This window comes from Nematolebias whitei, chromosome 5 (assembly GCF_014905685.2).
Source record: "Nematolebias whitei isolate Nwh7 chromosome 5, NemWhi1, whole genome shotgun sequence".
Taxonomy (NCBI): domain Eukaryota; kingdom Metazoa; phylum Chordata; class Actinopteri; order Cyprinodontiformes; family Rivulidae; genus Nematolebias; species Nematolebias whitei.
Window position 1 is genome coordinate 33,935,987 of NC_056502.1, and position 19,807 is coordinate 33,955,793.

Here is a 19,807-nt window from a genome sequence, read left to right on the forward strand (position 1 = left end):
TATATATATATGTGTGTATGTATGTGTGTGTGTGTGTGTGTATATTTATGTTCTTTTCCTCCTCAGGTCCAAAGAAAAGGAGCAGAGCAGTTCTGAGATCTACGCCACCGTGGTTCAGTCCAGATGAGCTTCGTTTTTATTCTTTTATTCAACATATCTGCAGAAAACAGAAAGTTTTAAATGAAAACTTCTTGCTCAAAAGTCTTAACTATTCGTCCTTTCTATATTTATATTTATATTTATTTATAAAAATGTTTCACAATGATTTGATTGCTAAAAATGAGGCAAACTGGAGTTATTTAATTTAATCTCAAATATTTTTCATTAAACTGAAGGCATGATTAGAATAATTTAATATAAATATATTTAACCTTCTTGTGAAGCACTTTGGCAAATGTTGTTTTTGAATGTGCTATATAAAGAAAATTGACATATACATATAAAATTATATCTATAATTTATTTTAAAAAAAAATCCAAGCCATGAGTTGTTTAATTTTTTATAATTTATATTAAAACAACAAAAAATATTCATGTATATACAGCCTTTATTTAACCTGCTGGTGGTTCTGGTCAGTGTAATTGGGACTGAACACAGTTTAATATGTTCTGTTCCACACACACACAAAAAAAACCCAACTCAACGTTATTTTAACTGGTCTTGAGATTTTATTTGGCAGAAAACAGAAAACGTGTTTTAACGGTCAAGTTGAAACTCATCAGCTTTTTCAAATAATAATATAAAAACAAATAAAATGTCACTTTTTGTTCTTTAAAGGAAAAAAAAGTGACGAGTCTGTGTCACCTCTTGCTGTAACTAAATGTAACCCTAAAATGTAAATGAACTGAGTACATGGTTTCTGTTAAATACCACAATCAGGAAATATTTTGTACGCACTCACAGCAGCAGGAGCAGTAACGTCAGATGTGTCTGTATTAAAATATGAATGCAGCCTTTCTGAAATATTAATCAACAAGAATATTTACAAGAAAACTGATAAAAACACACTGACTTTGATATTTTGATTAGATCAATTGTACCAGGCGTGCAGAATGAACATGTTTTTTTGCATAAAAGACAATCTACTGCAGGTAAAAATCACAACTTTATGTTGTAAAAGGACACTTTTACTTTGTCGTAACTTACAAACCTTCCAATTATCTGCATGTTTTCATCGTCGGCTCCTGAAGCTTTCCTTCAGGTGTAGAAATGGATCGTCCATCTGCAGCTCTGAAGACAGAACCTCATCTGAAGCTAAACCCTGACAGAAAGGATTGTTGTTGTATGTTCCTTCCATTACCACAGCAGTTCAGATGGACCTGAGCTCGTTTTCTACATCTATTCACTGATGCTTAGCTCAGACATCACAGGTTTTAACTCAACCCCTCGGTGCATCTGAGAAAATAATTGGTTTAGGTTGTATAAATGTTCGATCCTCTCCAGCCACGCTGACACTGTTTATTGTCAGATCTCTTCAGAAACTGGACGAGTTCACCGCCGTTCTGCTGAGATGTTTCATGTTTCCCACAGTTTTTGATGACGTTCGGAGAAGCGGAGAGGCTCAGAACCGGTGACTCCTCAGTAAAATGTTTCAGTCAGAACAGAAATATGAAGCTGTGAGAAAAACTCAGCTGTCCATCTCCTGTCATCAGATCACAGCGTCATCGATGAAAAGTGTCCTCTTTTCTTCTCATCCAGGAGGAGAGCAGAAAACTCATATTCGAGCCATTTTGTGAACACCAGGAGAGTTGTGATAGTTCTGCAGGGGAAAAAAAAGAATAAGAAATGTGGGATGTGCTTGAGAGAAACAAGTCTTGAGTTGAGACAGAAAACTAAAGAACTGTCAGGTGTGTTTAAAAGGAGCTGGGTTGAGAAGAAACTGCTTAAACAGTTTTCTTTTTTAATCAAAATAAAATACCTGCAAAGTACTAAAATGACCCCTAACCCCTTTATATGTTGCTTTTTAAGAGGCCAGATGTTCTTCCAGTGGTTTTGTCCTCCAGTTCTTTAGATTTCCTGAGGGTCTGTCAAAGTGTTCCTCAGTTCCTGACAAGTCTGTACCCCTGATTATACCTGTGTGTGGTGCAGTAGGTCCATAAATAACAGTCAGGAGACAAGTGGAAAACAAAAATAAAAGTGTAAAAAAATCGATGTACAGGATCTGAAAGTGACACCTTTAAGAAACTCCAGTAGACGAGACACAGAGGCTGACATCATCCCTCAGTTGATCTGCTGCTGCACGTTAATACTTCAGCTAATGCCTCTTTAGCAGTCACATTCTAGGAGCTAAAACATTTGGTCAAACAATGTTAAGGTTGGTATTTTTTACTGAATCGGCTCAAGAAATGAGAACAAATGTTACTTTTGGCAGAAACAACAAGGCCTAAAGAGAAGATTTTAAACTAGTTATTCACTCAATTGTCTGCTTTGTGTCAACGTATCAGAATCGGCAGTTAAGCACAGCAAAAGTTTCAGTGCAGCTGTCCAAAGACAACAGACGGGGAGTATATTAAAGGTTTATTACTTTTTTATGCATGAATTATCACAAATCAATTAAGCAGTACTCCAATGTCCCTGAGGGATTTGAATGGTGAATGTTTGTTGTTTTGGATATTTGTGTTTTTCTGGACTGGAATTGAACAGAGAATGAAGAAAACCTTAATGTTTTTGATGCAAGATATTCAAGTGGGGAGGAGTTACACTGTGAAGAACAACAGACAGGTTTTTAATTATTTATTTTTGCTTGTCCTTGGCAGTGTAGAGGGACAGATCCTGGCGAGAGGATCAATGATGGAACTTGACAACCCAAGTTCTGATAATGTCATTTCTTATGCTTAGATGCAGCCAAAGTGGAAGTTGGTACCTCACTTGTATTTTTAAGCTATCATGCTTGCAACACAGACAGGCAGATGGACAGATGGAGGGAGAGACAAAGGGAGTGCATTGCCAATTCCCACTCTTTGTTCCACAACGAGGGACAATAAATGGAATTATTCCTCTCAAAATAATCAGTCTCTTAAATAGCACCTTTTCAGAGTGGATCATCCAGTTTGCTGCCGACAACCAAAACCAGCTGTTCATATGATTGAGGACCATCAGCCTAACAATGGACCATTAGCATCCTGACAGGGTCAGGTCAGCAGCAAACTGGTTCATCCACTATGAGAAGGTGCTATTTATAAGACTGAGCTGAATACAGCACCTCAGACTGAGGAAGTCTTTCGGATGAAAGACGAAACGTTTCTACATTTTTTTGTTTTTGTTCTTTGAACGTCCAGAGGACCTGACTTAACTTTTTTTGTTTTTTTTTTTAATTACATTCATCCATTATCTTTACCCCCTTCTCCCTTTTCAGGTCACGGGGGTCACTGGTGCCCATGTCCAGCAGTCACTGTACGAGAGGCGGGGGACACCCTGGACAGGTCTCCAGTCCATAACAGGGACACAGAGACAAATGAGACAAACAACCATTCTCTCTCTCACCTAGGGCCAATTTAGAATTACCAATCAGACTAACGTGCATGCTTTAAGTCTGTGGGAGGAAACTGGAATACCCAGAGAAAACCCACGTAGCACAGAGAGAGTTAATTTATTAAACAAACAAACAAACTGCTAACATGGCAGCAAAACTTACTCATAAGGAGGGGAACATAACAGAACAGAGCGCCAAAGGAGGACAATCCTCAGACAGGGAATCAATAACAAAACACAGGATATATAGGCACACTAACAGGGGGTAAACACAGACACCTGGGAAAGACCACAGGTGGACGGCAGAAGCTAATTACACACTGGAGAAACAGGAGAGCAGGAACAGACCACAAGGGGGAGATGACACACAAGGGAACATAATCCTCACGCTGTAAATACAAAGAAATAAGAGAGTATCTCCAATGTTTTAGTTCTGTATAAAAACATTCACATTCATAAACTGATTGTATAAACATGGATTTCTTGTCAATAATTCACAACATCCAGACAAAACAGGGTAGATATCTCACCCTCATGGCTGTAGATATCCAGGGCAGAAATCGAGACACTCTGGTGTAGACCCCCGGCTTCTTGGCCATGGCACAGCCGGTTCCCCAGCTCACCACCCCCAGCAGACGGTACCGGCTGGTTTTAGACAGGCAGTCTGCTGCTACAAAAGGACCCCCGCTGTCTCCCTGAGTTCACAGAAAATACAGCCGCCAATGTTTAAAAATGATGCTATGGTAAAAACACGTGTCAAAAATAAGAGACAGACAGAGCAGAAATCAAATTTACCGAACCAAATAAAAATAACTCGTTTAAACTTCTGTGCAAAAGTCCTGAACCCAACGTATCTCTGACCTGGCAGGCGTCGATGCCTCCTTTCTCAAAGCCTGCACAGAACATGCTGGTGGTGATTTGGTTGTCATAGTAATCCGGAGCGTTACAGACAGCATCACTGATGATGGGGACGCTGGCTTCCTGGAGAACATCTGCTAGATGGCCTGTAGTAAAAAAAATACATTAAAAAACACAACCATCTAATGTGTCTTTATGTATCATTTCCTTCCTTCTAGGACTGTTCTATTAAAAAAACTTTCAAATAGTTGTCAAAACACAACTTTACAAACATATATCCATGCATATTTATGTAGTGTTATACAAATAAACAACAGAAAAGCTTTAGCACAGATTGAAGGACATGTCGACCCACCGTAGTATCCAACGTTCCCCCATCCCGTCACTGTTCCTATCGTACCGTCTGTCAGTCTTTGACCGTATGCAGGCAGACACACAGGCTGGATGTACTCTACACACAACAATATTAAAAAACAGACCATAAACAAAGATACTAAACTTCACCAATAAGAAACTTAAATAACAAGCATGTTCAGTTCATTATCTCGTTTATTTTACTTTATTCAAATATTAACATAAGATTCATTAGTGTTTTTCTTTCTTTTTTACATAATTGAGCAGAAATTATAAAAACATGTAAAAATGATATCTTGATCAGGTTAATCCATGTTACAGATTAACACTTCCATAAATCTCTGGGCTGCAGGAAGATGATGAAAAGGTGATTTTATTTGGCAGCTGGCAGTTGTTCTTTCCATCCTGGAGCTTACTTTGGGCGGCTGTGGTTGAGTGGTTAGAGCAGTTGTCCTCCAATGCAAGAGTTGGGGGTTCAATTCCACCAGCAGTCACATGCTGAAGTGTCCCTGGGCAAGACACTGAACCCCTCATTGCCTCTGATGTGTGTCTCATTGGTGTATGAATGTGATAAAGCTCTGATAATTCTTTGTAGAGATCTAGTAGAGTGCTGTATGAATGGATAAATGAGGGCACAGATTGTGTTGTAAAGAGCTTTGAGTGTCTTGATAAGATACAAAGGAGATAGATAAGTACAGTTCAATTCTAAAATGTCTGGAGTGTGTGCAGTTCACAGCTTTATAGAAGTGCATGAGAGGCCTGGTTGTGTTCGTAGATCCAGTTGTAGGTTAGACTGGAACTTCTCGCCCTCACAGCGGAGGCTCGTCAGGCTCTTTGTCTGGCTGGCTCACAGACAGATGTTTGGGTCACCTGCATGAAGGTGTGAATTGGAGTGGAGCTGACCTGGAATCATGACTGAAGCTACATTGTAAGTTTTAGAAAGTTGAAATCTGAGATGTCCTCCTCTGTTTAACTTTGGATTTTCTCGTTTGACATGATTGTCTTACTTCACCCCCTCTTAAACCATCTGTCTTCTTTGTCCAACATCTGGACCTGCTGGTCCTCAGTAGATTGTCCCTTATCCTTGAGGTGTAGGTGAACCACTGAATCTGGTTCTGAAAAGCTGCTCTCTGGTGTTGGGCCATGCGTCTGTGAACAGGTTGGTTAGTTTATCTGAGGTCTGAACATCCTTCACTGCACTGACCTGCAGACACACCGCTCAGTTTGGGTTTGGGGGTTCTGTCCTTGAGATGGACCAGCCTCTGTCTGAGGGTCCTGTTGGGTTTTGTAGGATGTTTGGAGAAAATCCTTTTGTTTTTCAGATACTCCAACAACATCTAGGATGACAATGTTTTTCTGACTCTGTTTTGTTCTGCATCATGTTTTTTTTGGATGTGTTTGCTGATTTGACAAAGGTCCAGTTAGGATCTCCACAGGTTTGGAGAGTTTCTTTGTTGTGTTTCTGTTCCTTCTGTCTTTGTGGGGACATGTTCACCTGGTGGAATAAAGTTCTGAAGACAGAAGGTTTGTGTTCCAGTGGGTGGTGAGACTCAAACAGAAGGTTCTCGTCCGTGTGAGTAGGTTTCCTGTAAACATCAATGTTGAGGCTTTCATCTCCTTCCATGTTCACCGCAGCTTAACTTGATGTTGTTGTCCACAGAGTTGATGTGTCTGCTGAACCATTCTACTTCTTTTGTATGGATTTTAATCCAAGTGTCATCCGCATATCTGAACCGGAGATCACATGGGACAACCATGCTACTGTCTGTCAAAGCTGTCATTGAACTTGAAATAAGTTGTGGAACGACAAAGCTCCATCAGGGCACAGATCTGATCCAGAGAGAAATCGGTCCTGTTGCTGAGGTCATAATCTTGTTGAAGACGTGTCCTGACAGTTTCTACCACCTCTGATGCGGGTGTGAAAAGTGAAGTGACATCCACAGATACAAGTTTCTCCTGGAGCCATCTTCAGATGTTTAACTTTGTTTGCAAAGTCCATGGAGTTCTGTGTGAAATGACGTGTTTGTAACAAGATGTGCTAAAATACCAGCAAGATGTTCTGCAGTATTACGTCAGAGTTGATGCTGTTGACGATGGATCTGAGTGTTGTTCCTATTTTGTGGATTTTCATATAAGCTTGAAATGGCTTCCCCTGGATATAATCTGTGGTAAAAAGAATGATTGTTACCTTGTCCTTTTCAAGTCACGTCACGGAATTGACCATGACCTACATGACTGAGGTTCTTCATCAGCTATTACACAATTCCAACTCTAGATGTCAGACATGTCCTACAGGTCATAAAATGCAGCGGAATATGTAGAACCATTTTGTCTTCTTTTCTTGACATCATCAGACTGTACAAGTTTCTGTGAGTTACTTTTAAACTGTGTGTATTACCACTGAAGGTGAGCGGCTGTGTGAGGGCCAGAACAGCGATGTCCCTGCTGTTGTCATCGATGTTGGCGTCAACGAAAGGCAGGTAGCTGCTGTGGTAAACAATGGTCTTCACCTCTGCCACGTTAGCGTTGACTGGTTTGTTGAAGATGGAGCCCAGCAGGACACGCCAGCGGTTCACGAAGCGATAGCGCCTAACAGAGGGGGAGGGAATATAAAGACGAGGGAATGTCTCTTTTTATTTATGTCCTGAGTTCTCAATATTTAAACACAAACACTATATATTTTTATGATCCTTTCTGTCTCCGCAGAGCAAAACAAACTAATTTAACAAGTTCTCGTAAAGAGTTCATTTATGTTTTGTGCCTAACTTACTCTGGGAAGCAGTGGGCTGCAGAAACCACCCAGCGGTTTGAGATGATGGATCCTCCACACTGATGAACACCATCATACTGTAAGCTGACCTGCCAGGGCCAGCTGCCCTGCCTCGCATCCACGCCTCCAACGATACGGTCCGCTGCAAAGCTTCTCCTGCCGCAGTCTGTCGAACCGAAACAGACGGAGAGAGACCAACAAAACGGGTCAAAACTTTTTGAAAATGCTGCAGTTTTTGAATAAAATGTCTTGTAGTGAGCCTAACTACAGGTTTTAGAAGAATGCAACAGGAGGAAAATTTAAAATGTAAAGGAAAAACTGTAAAACAAGAGTACAGCACACGGCTCATCATACGCCTGTTGACAAACAAACAGCAAAACAGAAATCTATTGTAATGGCCTGGACAAGCAAAGACCTTGATTTGTGACCTTGACCATAGAGCTACAGTGATGAAAAGATTACACAACGTGCATTCTACCTGTCTGTATTTGTACTTATTTCTATCTTAACATGTGTTTTTGTCTTTCCTCCAGTAGAAAGGACACCTGGACCTGCCATTCTGTGTTCATTCCTCCTTCCTGTCCTCTCAAACCCAACTGGTCGAAGCAGATGGCCGTTCGTTCTGAGCCTGGTTCTGCTGGAGGTTTCTTCCTGTTAAAAGGGAGTTTTTCCTTTCCACTGTTGCCTTTGTGCTTGCTCAGGATGGGAGACTGTGATGACGTGCAGATTCATCACAATCTGCTGGCTTCCTTAGATATATATATATATATATATAGAGAGAGAGAACTTTTACTAATTGACTTTTTTATGTTTGTGAATATTTCTGTTCAGTGCTCTGTGACGACTTCTGTTGTGACTTGAAGCTAATAAATAAACTGAATTGAACTGAAGTCTATTGGCAGTATACATGTGTATCAAGTCTCATTAAATTACCTTGAGCAGATCAGATGTTATTAGTGGGACAAGGTTGATTTGTGACCTTGTGACCTTGACCTTGGCCCTGGGGTGATGAAAAGTGTATGTGACACTCCGTCTTGTGTATCACATTGTGTTAAATTATCTTGAGTGGTTCAGGAGCTTTGGGTGGGACAAGATAATATTTATGGATGTACGGACGAAGACTACACCATAATAAAATACAATACATCAGCCTTTTGACTGGTGTATAAAAGAAAACCTTCAGTGGCTGAAGACAACCTCATCAGAAGGATCAAGATGCACAAAGCCAACAGTTTACCGTTCAGGAGTAAAAGGCAGCAGCAGGAACTGGATGAATGAGGGGAAAGTTCATAGGTTGGTGCGAGTTTAAAGTAAGGCAGAGGGTTAGGATGAACGAGTGAAGATCAGATGTTTTACCTTGACACAACAGTGTGAGAACCTCTCTGCTGTCACAGTCACTGAAACACAGCGAAGACAAACATTACAAAACATCAATACATTTACTAGATGAGTGATAGAAATGAGTAGCTCAGTCTGAAGTGGGTTGGGAGGTAAAGTCGTCTGGGGTTAGCTACCATGGAAATAAGGAGTCTTTCATTTTCTTGCCGTAGCTGAGCTCTTCATGTCGGACGCAGAAGAAGTCTCCAGCATCACCACCGGCTTCTGGCACCAAGGTGACAGAATAATTCACCACGCTGAAACAGACATGATCTTTAGCCAGGTCTGTTCAGACAGGCTGATAAAGCAGCTTCAGGTCAGTTCATTTATACAGTGCCAGTTCAAGACAGATGTCATCTCAGGGCACAAATACGTTTCCATACATTGTAAAATGTCCATAACTGAAAAGTTATCTAAGGAAGCCAGAAGATTGTTTTGAATGTCAACTTTGTCACAATCTTCCATCCTGAGCAGCTCATTGGTGACAGTGGAAATAAACAAGTCCCTGTAAACCTCCAGCAGAACCAGAACCAGGCTGAGGATCTCCAGCCATCTGTCTCGACTGGCTGGGTTTAGAGAAGACCAGAGTACCTGCACTTACTACGTCAGGTTCTGGTCATTTCTGAAGTTTATGAATATTTTGGATTATTAAAATCTACTGAAGCTGCAGAAACCAAATTATGCACATTTAAAATCAGTTTTAGCTTCAGATGCAGCCTTTTAAACAGCACAATCATACAGGTGTGATAGTTGTGACTTCGTACAATAAGAGGGAAATACAAAGACAGGGTTCAGGTTCTGCTGAGATCTTCATTACAAACTCATTTCCTGGTGTAAAACATGTTTGCTGCATGTTGAATTCAAACTAAAACGTGACTTTTTCTTAATAATGTTTGTTATGTCCCCGTTTGTTGTGAAAAGTTTGTACAAACTCCAAAAAAGAGTTTCCTGTGTGTCACCTGCTCTGTGGCTGCATGGATATTGGGCTGGTGTTGAAAAAAGGTTCCTGACCCTGGGACGCTCGTTCAGACAGAAAGTCAACACATTCAGCTTCTATCGCAGTTGAAATAAACCCTTAGAGAAGCTTCTGCAGCATAAAACTCTGACTGACGTTAACTCACCTGACAAACCCAACTTCCTCACAGCTGATGCTTGCAAGAAGCTCATTGGCTGGGGAGGAACACACCTGACGCCACCTCCTCTGTGCAGAGTCAAAGACTCGGAGACGCTGGTCAGGTGAATTTACCTGAACTGCAGGGAGTGAAATGGACAGAGTTACTTCAACGTAACTGGAAAAGCAGCACATTCCCAAAGATCAGTTTTAAATCAATTACCTACAAACAATAAAGCTTTCCATTATATAATGTAACAAATGAAGTCTTGGTTTTTGTCCCGTTGAGGAACGAACACCAAGAAAATAGTCCAAATTACTGTGAATGTAAAAACCTCAAACTTACACCCTAATTTGAAAACAACCTGTTGTAAAGACTTACATGTTTTAGATAAAGTTATCAAAGTGCTTCTTCATATTATTACTTCCTCTAAATCATATGTGTCAAACTCAAGGCCCGGGGGCCAAATGTGGCCCTTGCTGACATCTTATCTGGCCCTCAGGATGATATGTGAAACATAATATACTTCTATCTCTTGAATTTTTTCATTAACCTTTGATTATGATGTTGAAAGCACAACAGAAAACATCAAATGAGACAAATCAAACTCTTGTTGAGGAACCTGCAACCAAGAAAAGATGTTCGGTATATGATTTGAGTTCATGTAGTTTCTGAAGTTGGCCCTTAGTTTGAAAAAGGTTTTAATTTTGGCCCCTTTTGTAAATGAGTTTGACACCTCAGAATGTTGTTTTTCTTTTGGTCACGCTCTTCTTCAGGGGTCGCCACAGCAAGCAGATTTGTGAGAAAGATGTGGTTCATATTTTATCTCAGATACTCTTCCTGACACAAGCTAGACTCAAACCTGCAGTTGCATTTCTAACATCCTTCTACCAATACACCCACTGTCCCTCCTCTGGACATGTCCAAACCATCTCAGTTTGGCCTCTCTAATTTTATCTCCCAGTTGTTCAACCTGTGCTGATTTAAAAAAAGCATTCGATACTATTGACCACACTACTCTCCTTGGAAAATTAAATAAATATGGTATAAGAGGACCAGCATTACACTGGGTATCTAGCTATTTAAAAGATAGGAAACAGTTTGTACAAATAAATGGTGTAAAATCTGACCTCTGCAATATCACTTGTGGAGTTCCTCAAGGCTCTGTACTTGGACCAAAGTTATTTATTTTATATGTGAATGACTTAGTGAATGTATCAGGACTCCTCAAATGTGTCCTTTTTGCAGATGACACCATATTTTTTTGTTTGGGTAAAGATGTAAAACGGATGTTGGAATTGATGAAGACAGAATTTGATCAAATACAAACTTGGTTTAAACTTAATAAATTATCATTAAAGTTAGATAAAACTAAATACATGATATTTAGTAACAAAAAGAGAACTGTTGATGATCCATTTAAAACTGAGGGTGTTGAGATTTGTAGAGTTAATGAGATTAAATTTTTGGGTGTAATCATTGATGAACAGCTAACATGGAAAAATCACATAAATTCTGTAAGAACAAAAATATCTAAATATATTGCAGTACTATACAAAGTCAGGGAATTATTAAATGATAAAGCTCTGTACATGTTGTATAACACAATTATTGTTCCACATTTAATCTATTGCATTGATGTTTGGGGGGAAGCATGTAAAACATTTACAAAACCTATTTTTATTTTACAGAAAAGAGCTGTAAGAATTATCACCAGAAAGCATTACAGTCACCCATCAAGCACATTATTTTATCAACTGAAGTTATTGAAGTTCCATGATTTAGTAGATTATAGTATTTTATCAGTTATGTATAGTGCTCAAAATAACATATTACCGTTAAATATTCAAAGAAATTTTGTTAAAAGACAAAGTTGTTATAATCTTAAGGGGATAGAGATATTTGTCAAACCACAACTCAGAACTAGTCTGAAGGGAAGGTCTACCTCAATCCAAGGAGTTGGATTGTGGAATGGTCTAGAGAGTGATGTGAAAAATGTCAAGTCAATGTGTACATTTAAGAAAAAGATCAAAACTGGATTGTTAAAAAAGTATATATGAAGTAACTTAGTGTGTTTTTTGTATTAGAATTAGAAAAATTAGAAAGAGTTATTCATTTTGTTCCGTTACTTGAAAATTATGATTGAAATAATCCTTTGAAAAAAGGGGCAGATATAATAAGATTTTTCTTCTTTCTGCTGCCTTTCATTTTAAATCTCTTGTATCTTTTTATATTGTTATGGAATTGTTTTGTACTTTTTTAAAATGAATAAACTTTTACACCATACCATATTTATGGACCTTCTCTCAACTTTACACCAGCCAGAAAGATGCGATTGTTGCTTCATCTCACAACATCATTTTTACAGCGCTGTAGATGATTTGTAAGATCCAGCTTATCGTAAATTACATACGTTTTCATGTAACTACATCAACAGAATGAGCACAGTGAATTATGATAATTTCACAACAAAGCTAAAAGTCATGCTGCGTTCTGAATTCTGACTGTGTGCAGACTTCAAATGACCCTGTCAAACTCCAGGATTTGTACAAAACAGCAGAAATTTAAATAATGCATACGTCAGTCAGGACAAAGTAAATGAACAAGCAGAAACAAAACACTGAGATGGTGAAATAAATAAAAATGGACCTGCTTGCAGTAAAAAATTATATGAATCAATCAGCCATCCTGTTGTTGTTCACTTACCTGAACAGAAACAAAGCTATCCCTAGCATGACCAAAAGAGAGACTCCAGTTCCAGCTAAGATCAGAAGAGTCTCACTTCCTGCAGAGAAACACCCAGAACTTAAGATTTAAATGTTGTCTGAGGCACCTGGTCCTCCTCCAACTCTGTAAACAAAGTCACAAACCCTTCTGCTTCTCCATCACTGACAGCATCATCTCCGGTGAGTTGTTTTCTCCCAGCTCATTCCTGACGTGGCACAAGTACAGACCCCTGTGGGACTCCCCCATGGAGTGAAAAGACAGCACTTGTCCTGAACCCACCTGAACCATGGAGCTGGAGCCGGGGGGCCCTGCCCTTCTGAACCAGGTGTAGTTGTTGACTTCAGGGTTAGCTGCACAGCTGCAGGTCAGATTCACTCTGCTGCCCTCCACAGTTTCACGTGGAGACACAGAAACTGAGATGTTTATTGGACCATCTGGAAAAATAAGTCAAGACAAGAGCTTTAACTCAAAATAGCATCATTGAATGTTGAATATATCTGTCTGGGTTCAGGTATGCTCTTCTCTCTCACACAGCACATCGATGTAAACTTCTGGCGAGTTCCTCAGGTTGCTGCCTCCCTGGCTGATGGTGTTCCCGGCCCGGCAGTGGTACCATCCACTCTGGCTGGGCTGGATGCCGGGGATGATGTGGTTCTGCTCTGAGCAGATGATCTCCCTGCCTTGGTACAGACTATAACCGTCTTGTGTCACAGGGGGGTTGGCGTCGCTGCTGCAGGTTAAATTCACTGTGCTTCCTTTGATGATGGGTCCTGATGGACTCACTGTCAGCGTCACGTCCTTTGGAGGATCTGTTGAGAAGATCAGGAGTTTTAGACACAAACAGGAGTGATGAACAGGCTGTGATCCTAAACAGGAGTGATGAACAGGCTGTGATCCTAAGATCTTCTGAGTATCAAAGAATGTGATGTTTCAAGAAAAAAAATACCTCCTCTAGTTCAGGAACTCAGTTTATTTGGACAAAGCATATCGTCCTGAGTCAAAGATTAAATATGAAATTTGCACCAGATCAGAGAAGATAATATTAATTTATTATTTTTGAACAAACAGAATGTGACTAACCTAAGTCAGTCAATAAGGTTATTACCTGAGCCATTACCGGTATAGTTGTAGGTTCCTAAAATTAAAATGAATCCTTCCAGTCATCCTTTTAGGTCCATCCAATCAATCATCATTTTGTAATCAGCAGACTGGTCAGCTAAAACTATATGATTACTGGAGAAAGTGCATTTCTTAAAAAACAAAAAACAAATTGTTTTAGAAATTTTTATGGTGATATCAATCTTATTCCCTGAATTATAACACAGCTCTCCTTCAGACTAGTTCTAAATGGAGGTTTTACAAACATTTCCATTCCCTTAAAGTTATAATGACTCTTTAACAAATTTTAACTGAATATTTGGGGGTAATATTTTTTATGAGCTTTATTCATGACTTGTAAAATACTGTATTCAACCAAATCATAAAATTTTAATAATTCAACTGATGAAATAATATATTTGTTGGGGGACCATAGCACTTCATATATGCTTGTCCCCTTACTTCAATACAGTAGATTAAATATGAAACACTCATTGCATTATACAATATATACAAAGCTTTGTCATTCAAAAACTATTCTACTTTATACAGTAATACAATTGATTTTACTATTTTTATTCTTAAATAATTTACATGAGATTTCCATGTCAGCTTAACGACATCCACAAATTTTATTTCATTATCTCTATGAATTTCAATACTGTCAATTTTAAATGGGACTTTAATAATTTTCTTTCTATTACTATATATCATGTAGGTTTTTTTCCCCCCAAATTTAATGATAACGTAAGTTGGAACAAAGTTTGTATTTTTACAAATTCTACCTGTATCATTTCTAACATCCGTTCAATAACCCGAACGAAAAAATGTGGCATCATCTGCAAATAAAACACACTTCAAAAGCCCTGACACATCAACCAGATCATTCACATACAAATTAAACAACTTTGGTCCCAACACAGAGCCTTGAGGGACTCCACATCTATTAACACAAAATTCAGATCTTACATCGTTTACCTGTACAAACTGTCTCCTGTTACTCAAATAACTGGATATCCACTGTAGTGCTAATCCTCTAATCCCATATATATTCAGTTTTTCAAGGAGAATGGTGTGGTCAATAGTGTCAAAGTCCTTTTTTAAATAAACAAAAACGCCAACACAATTGTAGATGAACAGATGCTGGGATATATTCATCATTTAACGCGGGTTCCTCATTTTTCTGGACTGAATAAAACGTGCATTGAATTTAAGGAAATGCAAAGTGAGACGTCATTTATATTTGACCCATCAAAATGAATGCGGTCATTTATTTACAGAATCAAATTTAACATCAAACATTTACATTAATTTGGCAAATTATGAAAATAACAATATAAGCAATCAATCAGGAAAAATCATACGGCCATGATTTTTCCGTTGCTGCACCAAAGACATTTATGAAAACTGTACAACTATGATCTTTTACCCACATGAATGTGGGTGAGCATTTTACACAGACATTTCTAAATATCTGGGAGAATTTCTACTTGATAGAAAGTTAAAGATGAAAAGAAGTTTAGAGTGAGTTAAGATTGAATGGGAGGGGAGGAATGTTCACCAGAACCGACACTCTCCATCAGAAGCCCAGCTCGCCTCGGTACGCTTGGTAGGAAACTTGACCCATTACCTTTCTGATGATAATCAGCAGATATGGTGTTCCGTTAACGCTACCGGTCCAGCGTCTCCTTAGAATGGCTGTAGCTCGTCAGAAGTAGTGGCGAGGCTCTGTTCGACACACATTCACCTCAGTGGAAAATGTTATAATCCCATGGAACTCGGAAGAGCTTTGTTGTCATGTCAGGAACTCCAACAGCACTCCATCAGAACTCCAGAACTCTAGAAGTCTGACAACTCTCCAACTCTGTAACTCTGTGAGTCTGTAACTCCGTGAGACTCTGTAGACCAGGAAGTACTGACATTTTAAAGACTCTTTCCCGGTTCACTTTTTGGGATTTTTCATTGGTCAGAAACGACCAGAAGGGGTGTGTTTTTGTGACGTAATAGGTTAGAGACAGCGAGAATTGTTATGAGACAGGTCAGAAATGTTCTCACAGACCGAGAGGGTTTTGTTGTGGCGTGTTTAAGAAACAGGTGCAAAACATCTCTACTTACGTCTGAGAGGATTCTAAAACATGACAGTTTTAACATAACAACTTGTTTTTCGTTTGACTGTAACCTTGTAAATGCACACACTTGCTCATTCAAAAGCAGAAATCAGAAAAATGCATAATTACTCTGCAACAGCTTTTAACATGAGAATAAAAATCATTACTCAGTTAATAAAATTGATTAGTTCACTGCAACATCTAAAATGGTTTGAACTAAGACACTTTGATTATCAACATTTGTAAGATAGTAATGATAATAAAAAGAGAGTGTTCTTTTCACTTGAATCTTCAAGAAAGAAAGTCTCAGGATGGGTGAACCTGTATTCATGTATTCAAATACATGAAATGACAGTTCCTGTCCCACAAGGTTCTAAAGGTCAAGAGTTTTGACCTTAGACTTAGTTTCGACGTAGGCCTAGTCCACTACACAATACTGTTTTTAATCAATAGCATTTGTTATCTCTTCTTTTAGTTCCATGAGAGCCACTGACGTTGAATTATTTGTTCTAAACCCATATTGACTATTACTTAAAATATTCTGTTTGTCTAAAAATCAATCTACTCTGGTTACAAATAATTTCTCTAATATTTTTGAAAATTGTGGCAACAAGGATATTGGTCTGTAATAAGTGAACACACATTTCTCACCATTCTTATAAAGAGGAACTAGCTTTGCTCTTTGCTATTTTCATATTTTCTGGAAATTTTCCTGTTGAAAATGATAAATTACATATACTGTATATGTAAATAGTTCAATAATATAACTCATTATATCCTTTAAAAACATCATGTCCATGTCCATCCAGTCTTGACATCTTTTATCTGCATTTTTTTTTTTTTACAATACTCAGTATTTCTTCTTTATCAGTGTCACAGAGAAAAATGCTGTTGACACAACCCATGACTGTTTGACTCACATTTACATTTGGTATTTTAGCTGCAAGACTTGGTTTCCTGTGGAAATACAGTGTGGATGTTTAGTATGGAGGATGAAATGTATAACTTATTGCTGAAAGCAGGAAAATAAAAGCTGAAAGCAGCAGAAAAATGGCAGCAACGTGTAGAGAAAGCAGAATAGAGCAGAAAAAGCTGAAATAGTCAAAGAGTGGTGGAATATATTACAAATAATCCGAAATTAGCAAAAGGAAGTTGAAATTTGCATCAAAAAGCTGAAAAGATTTTAAAAAATAGCTGAAAATAACATGAAGCGCATAAGCATAAATAGTAGAGAATATTTAAAAGAATATCAAAAGGCAGAAAAAAAAAGACTGAAGTTAGTAAAAAAAATATTTCAAAACTAGTTGAATTTAGCAGAAAAAGGCTGAAAGGAGCTAAAGCAGAACAAAAGCCGAAATGAACAGTAAAAGGTTTTCTCAAAGGGTTTGAAGGATGTGATGACTAGCTGTTTTGTTTTTTAACTATAATTGTTTAGTTTTTTTTTAATAAAAAAAAAATTGTGTGTGTGTGTGTGTGGGGGGGGCATTGTTGTAAAGGAGCTCCAGTCACATTCATTAAGAAAAACATGGCAGAAAAATCCAAATATTTCAAAAAGTAAAAATTGCACCGATACCAAAAGTCGTAGCAAGAACGTTCTGGATGAGCTGAACGTGTTGATGAACAATACATTTAGACAATATGTCATCTAAGCTGACAAAATAACAACATTCTGATGAGACTGTGAAAGAACTGAGATCCAAAGATGTTGAAGCTGCTGCCGTGGCTCATTAGGGTTGCTATGGTAACCACACACCTATCTGTCACTTTCAAACAGTTCAGGCAGGCAGGCAGAAATGCAGAGCAAAAAGAAAGCCTCGGACAAAGAGTAAAACTAGAAACGACTGACTAAAATACCTGCGCCTCATTACTAACTTGTCTTACTTGCTGCAGACTCTTGAACAGTTCTTTCAGCAGCAGTTCAGCTTCAGTCATGGTTCCATCACATCGATTCGTTTACCTGCTTCCCTGTTGGTTCTTTGAAGTTATGTTTTACTGCCTCGTCAGCTTTTTGTCTTATTTTAAAAATCCTTCGTTTTCATTCTCTTAAGTTCTTTATGTATTATTAATTGTGTTAATTTGGATCCTTTTATTCGTCGCTCCCTGACAGAATGATGGACCATTGACTGAAGCTGAAGTAGGAGTCCAGCAAGTCTGCAGGTGAACTGGCATCCAGTAAAAACAAAAGTCTCAGAATGCCAAACCAGTCAGGTAAAGCCGATCTGTGCCTCGTTTGAACTCTGGCTGATGTTTCAAAACGTGTTTTTTGGTAACATGGGTCTCCTGGTTTTGCAAAAATGTTGTGTAAGTGGAAAGTTTTAGCAGTTTATTTATTTGTGTCCTAAAATCTACTGCTACCAATGATTACAGCACATTATCACTGGCTTTGTCACTTTTTGATGTTTTTTTGTTATGAATTATTCAGAAGCTGCAAACTTATGCAGAACTGGAAGAATAACAGGTGAATAGTAAAAGTGCTTCAACGCTTCAACACTGGATTCCTTAATTAACTGATAATATAGATTAGCTGATAAGACGAGGAGGCTACTGTGATAATTGGCTTGTTTACTACACAAATAGGATTCACATGTAGGAAGCATGACTGATTAATACAGAAAACTATCGGACAGCAAACAAATAAAATAAAAATAAATCAAAGCGTGGACTCACAGCGAACAGTGAGACTAACAGGAGCAGACGAGACTTTCTCCTGTCCTCCAACAGCACAGTGGTACCTCCCAGCATCCTCTCTGCTGGCCTGGAAGCTTGTTCCCCGAACACGATATCCATCTTTGAACCAGATCTTTGTAAGTTCGGGACAACCTGACATGCAGGTCAGGCTGACGGTGTCTCCCTCCGTCACGGTGCTCGGCTGCACAACAGCCACCAGCTCTACACCAGAGAAACAAAACACACCAGTCAATACATCATCTTCTTCTTTTAGACAGGAGGGAATAGTTGCTTATTTGTTCTGGTTTCATTACCTTTTACCACCAGAAAAGCACATGTTTTACTTTTCCACCTGCTGAGTGTTGTTACAAAATGAAAACAATATTTTCCTGTATCCGAGGGTCGAACATCATTCACCTGCAGTCTGCAGTCGCCCCGGTAATTACCGAGGTATTTAAAATGATCTGGGCTTGAGGAAAGTTCAGAGACGGGTATCAGACTCCATCTGTTAGATACGAGCTGGGATTTCAACCAGCTGACGGAGGTGACGAGGTGCCCAAAAGGGTAGTCATATTCACATCTTAAAACCACGGACGAGCCCTTTAAAGCACACTGGTTCTCAAGGCTCACCTGCCAGTTTCCACTCCAGACCCCTTAGAGGAAAAAAACAAAACAGATTACCGGATTATCACGTCATCACATTTGTTAAACATTATATAAAAGGGTTCAATTTACCTGGCATTAACACAAAAATAATCCCAATCCACTTTTCCATAATCTGAGTTGTGTGCAGCACGTGGACTGGAGAAAAGATGGTGACGTGTAAAAAAGAAGAGTAAAACCAGTGAATAAAAGCTACAGTACACTCCTCCAGATTATTTCTGGTCAGTGAAAAGTAGAAGTGAAAGTCATCCCCCCCCTTCTTCTTCTTTTATTTGAATAAGATACAATCTGAGGGCTGAGGACAGGAAGTTACACAACTTCATAAAATACAAAAAAACAAGACACTGAGCAAGATGTGGAGAAACGGGAGCCGGGCAGCCGACTGTTTTGTCACACTGTTGAGACACCGTACGGTACATTCAGTATCCAACTGCACTGACGCAAATGTAGAGGAACATGTGCTGAACGTGGAGGTCCGGCCCATCAGCTGACCTTTTGATTCCTTGGTGGGGCTTTGTATTGTCCTTTATGTTGTCTGGGTGATTTCCAGCAGGATCTGACTGGTTTAGCTCCAAACAGAAATATGGAGCAAAAGTGGTTAA

General features: G+C 38.9%; 2 protein-coding genes across 2 annotated transcripts in view; one reads left to right on the forward strand and one right to left on the reverse strand.

Annotated features, from left to right (window-relative positions):
- Nucleotides 1–19,807, forward strand: part of sdha (succinate dehydrogenase complex, subunit A, flavoprotein (Fp)) — a 206,477-nt gene that overhangs the window by 180,194 nt on the left and 6,476 nt on the right. The gene's annotated exons all lie outside the window — the stretch shown is intronic.
- Nucleotides 1,715–12,915, reverse strand: hpn (hepsin). Its single transcript, XM_037676485.1, has 10 exons — nucleotides 12,813–12,915; nucleotides 9,952–10,081; nucleotides 8,968–9,087; nucleotides 8,810–8,850; nucleotides 7,454–7,619; nucleotides 7,082–7,272; nucleotides 4,685–4,780; nucleotides 4,333–4,475; nucleotides 4,002–4,166; nucleotides 1,715–1,759 (listed from the first exon to the last, which is right to left on the reverse strand). The coding sequence occupies exons 1-10, from the start codon at nucleotides 12,913–12,915 to the stop codon at nucleotides 1,715–1,717; spliced, it is 1,200 nt and encodes a 399-aa protein (XP_037532413.1).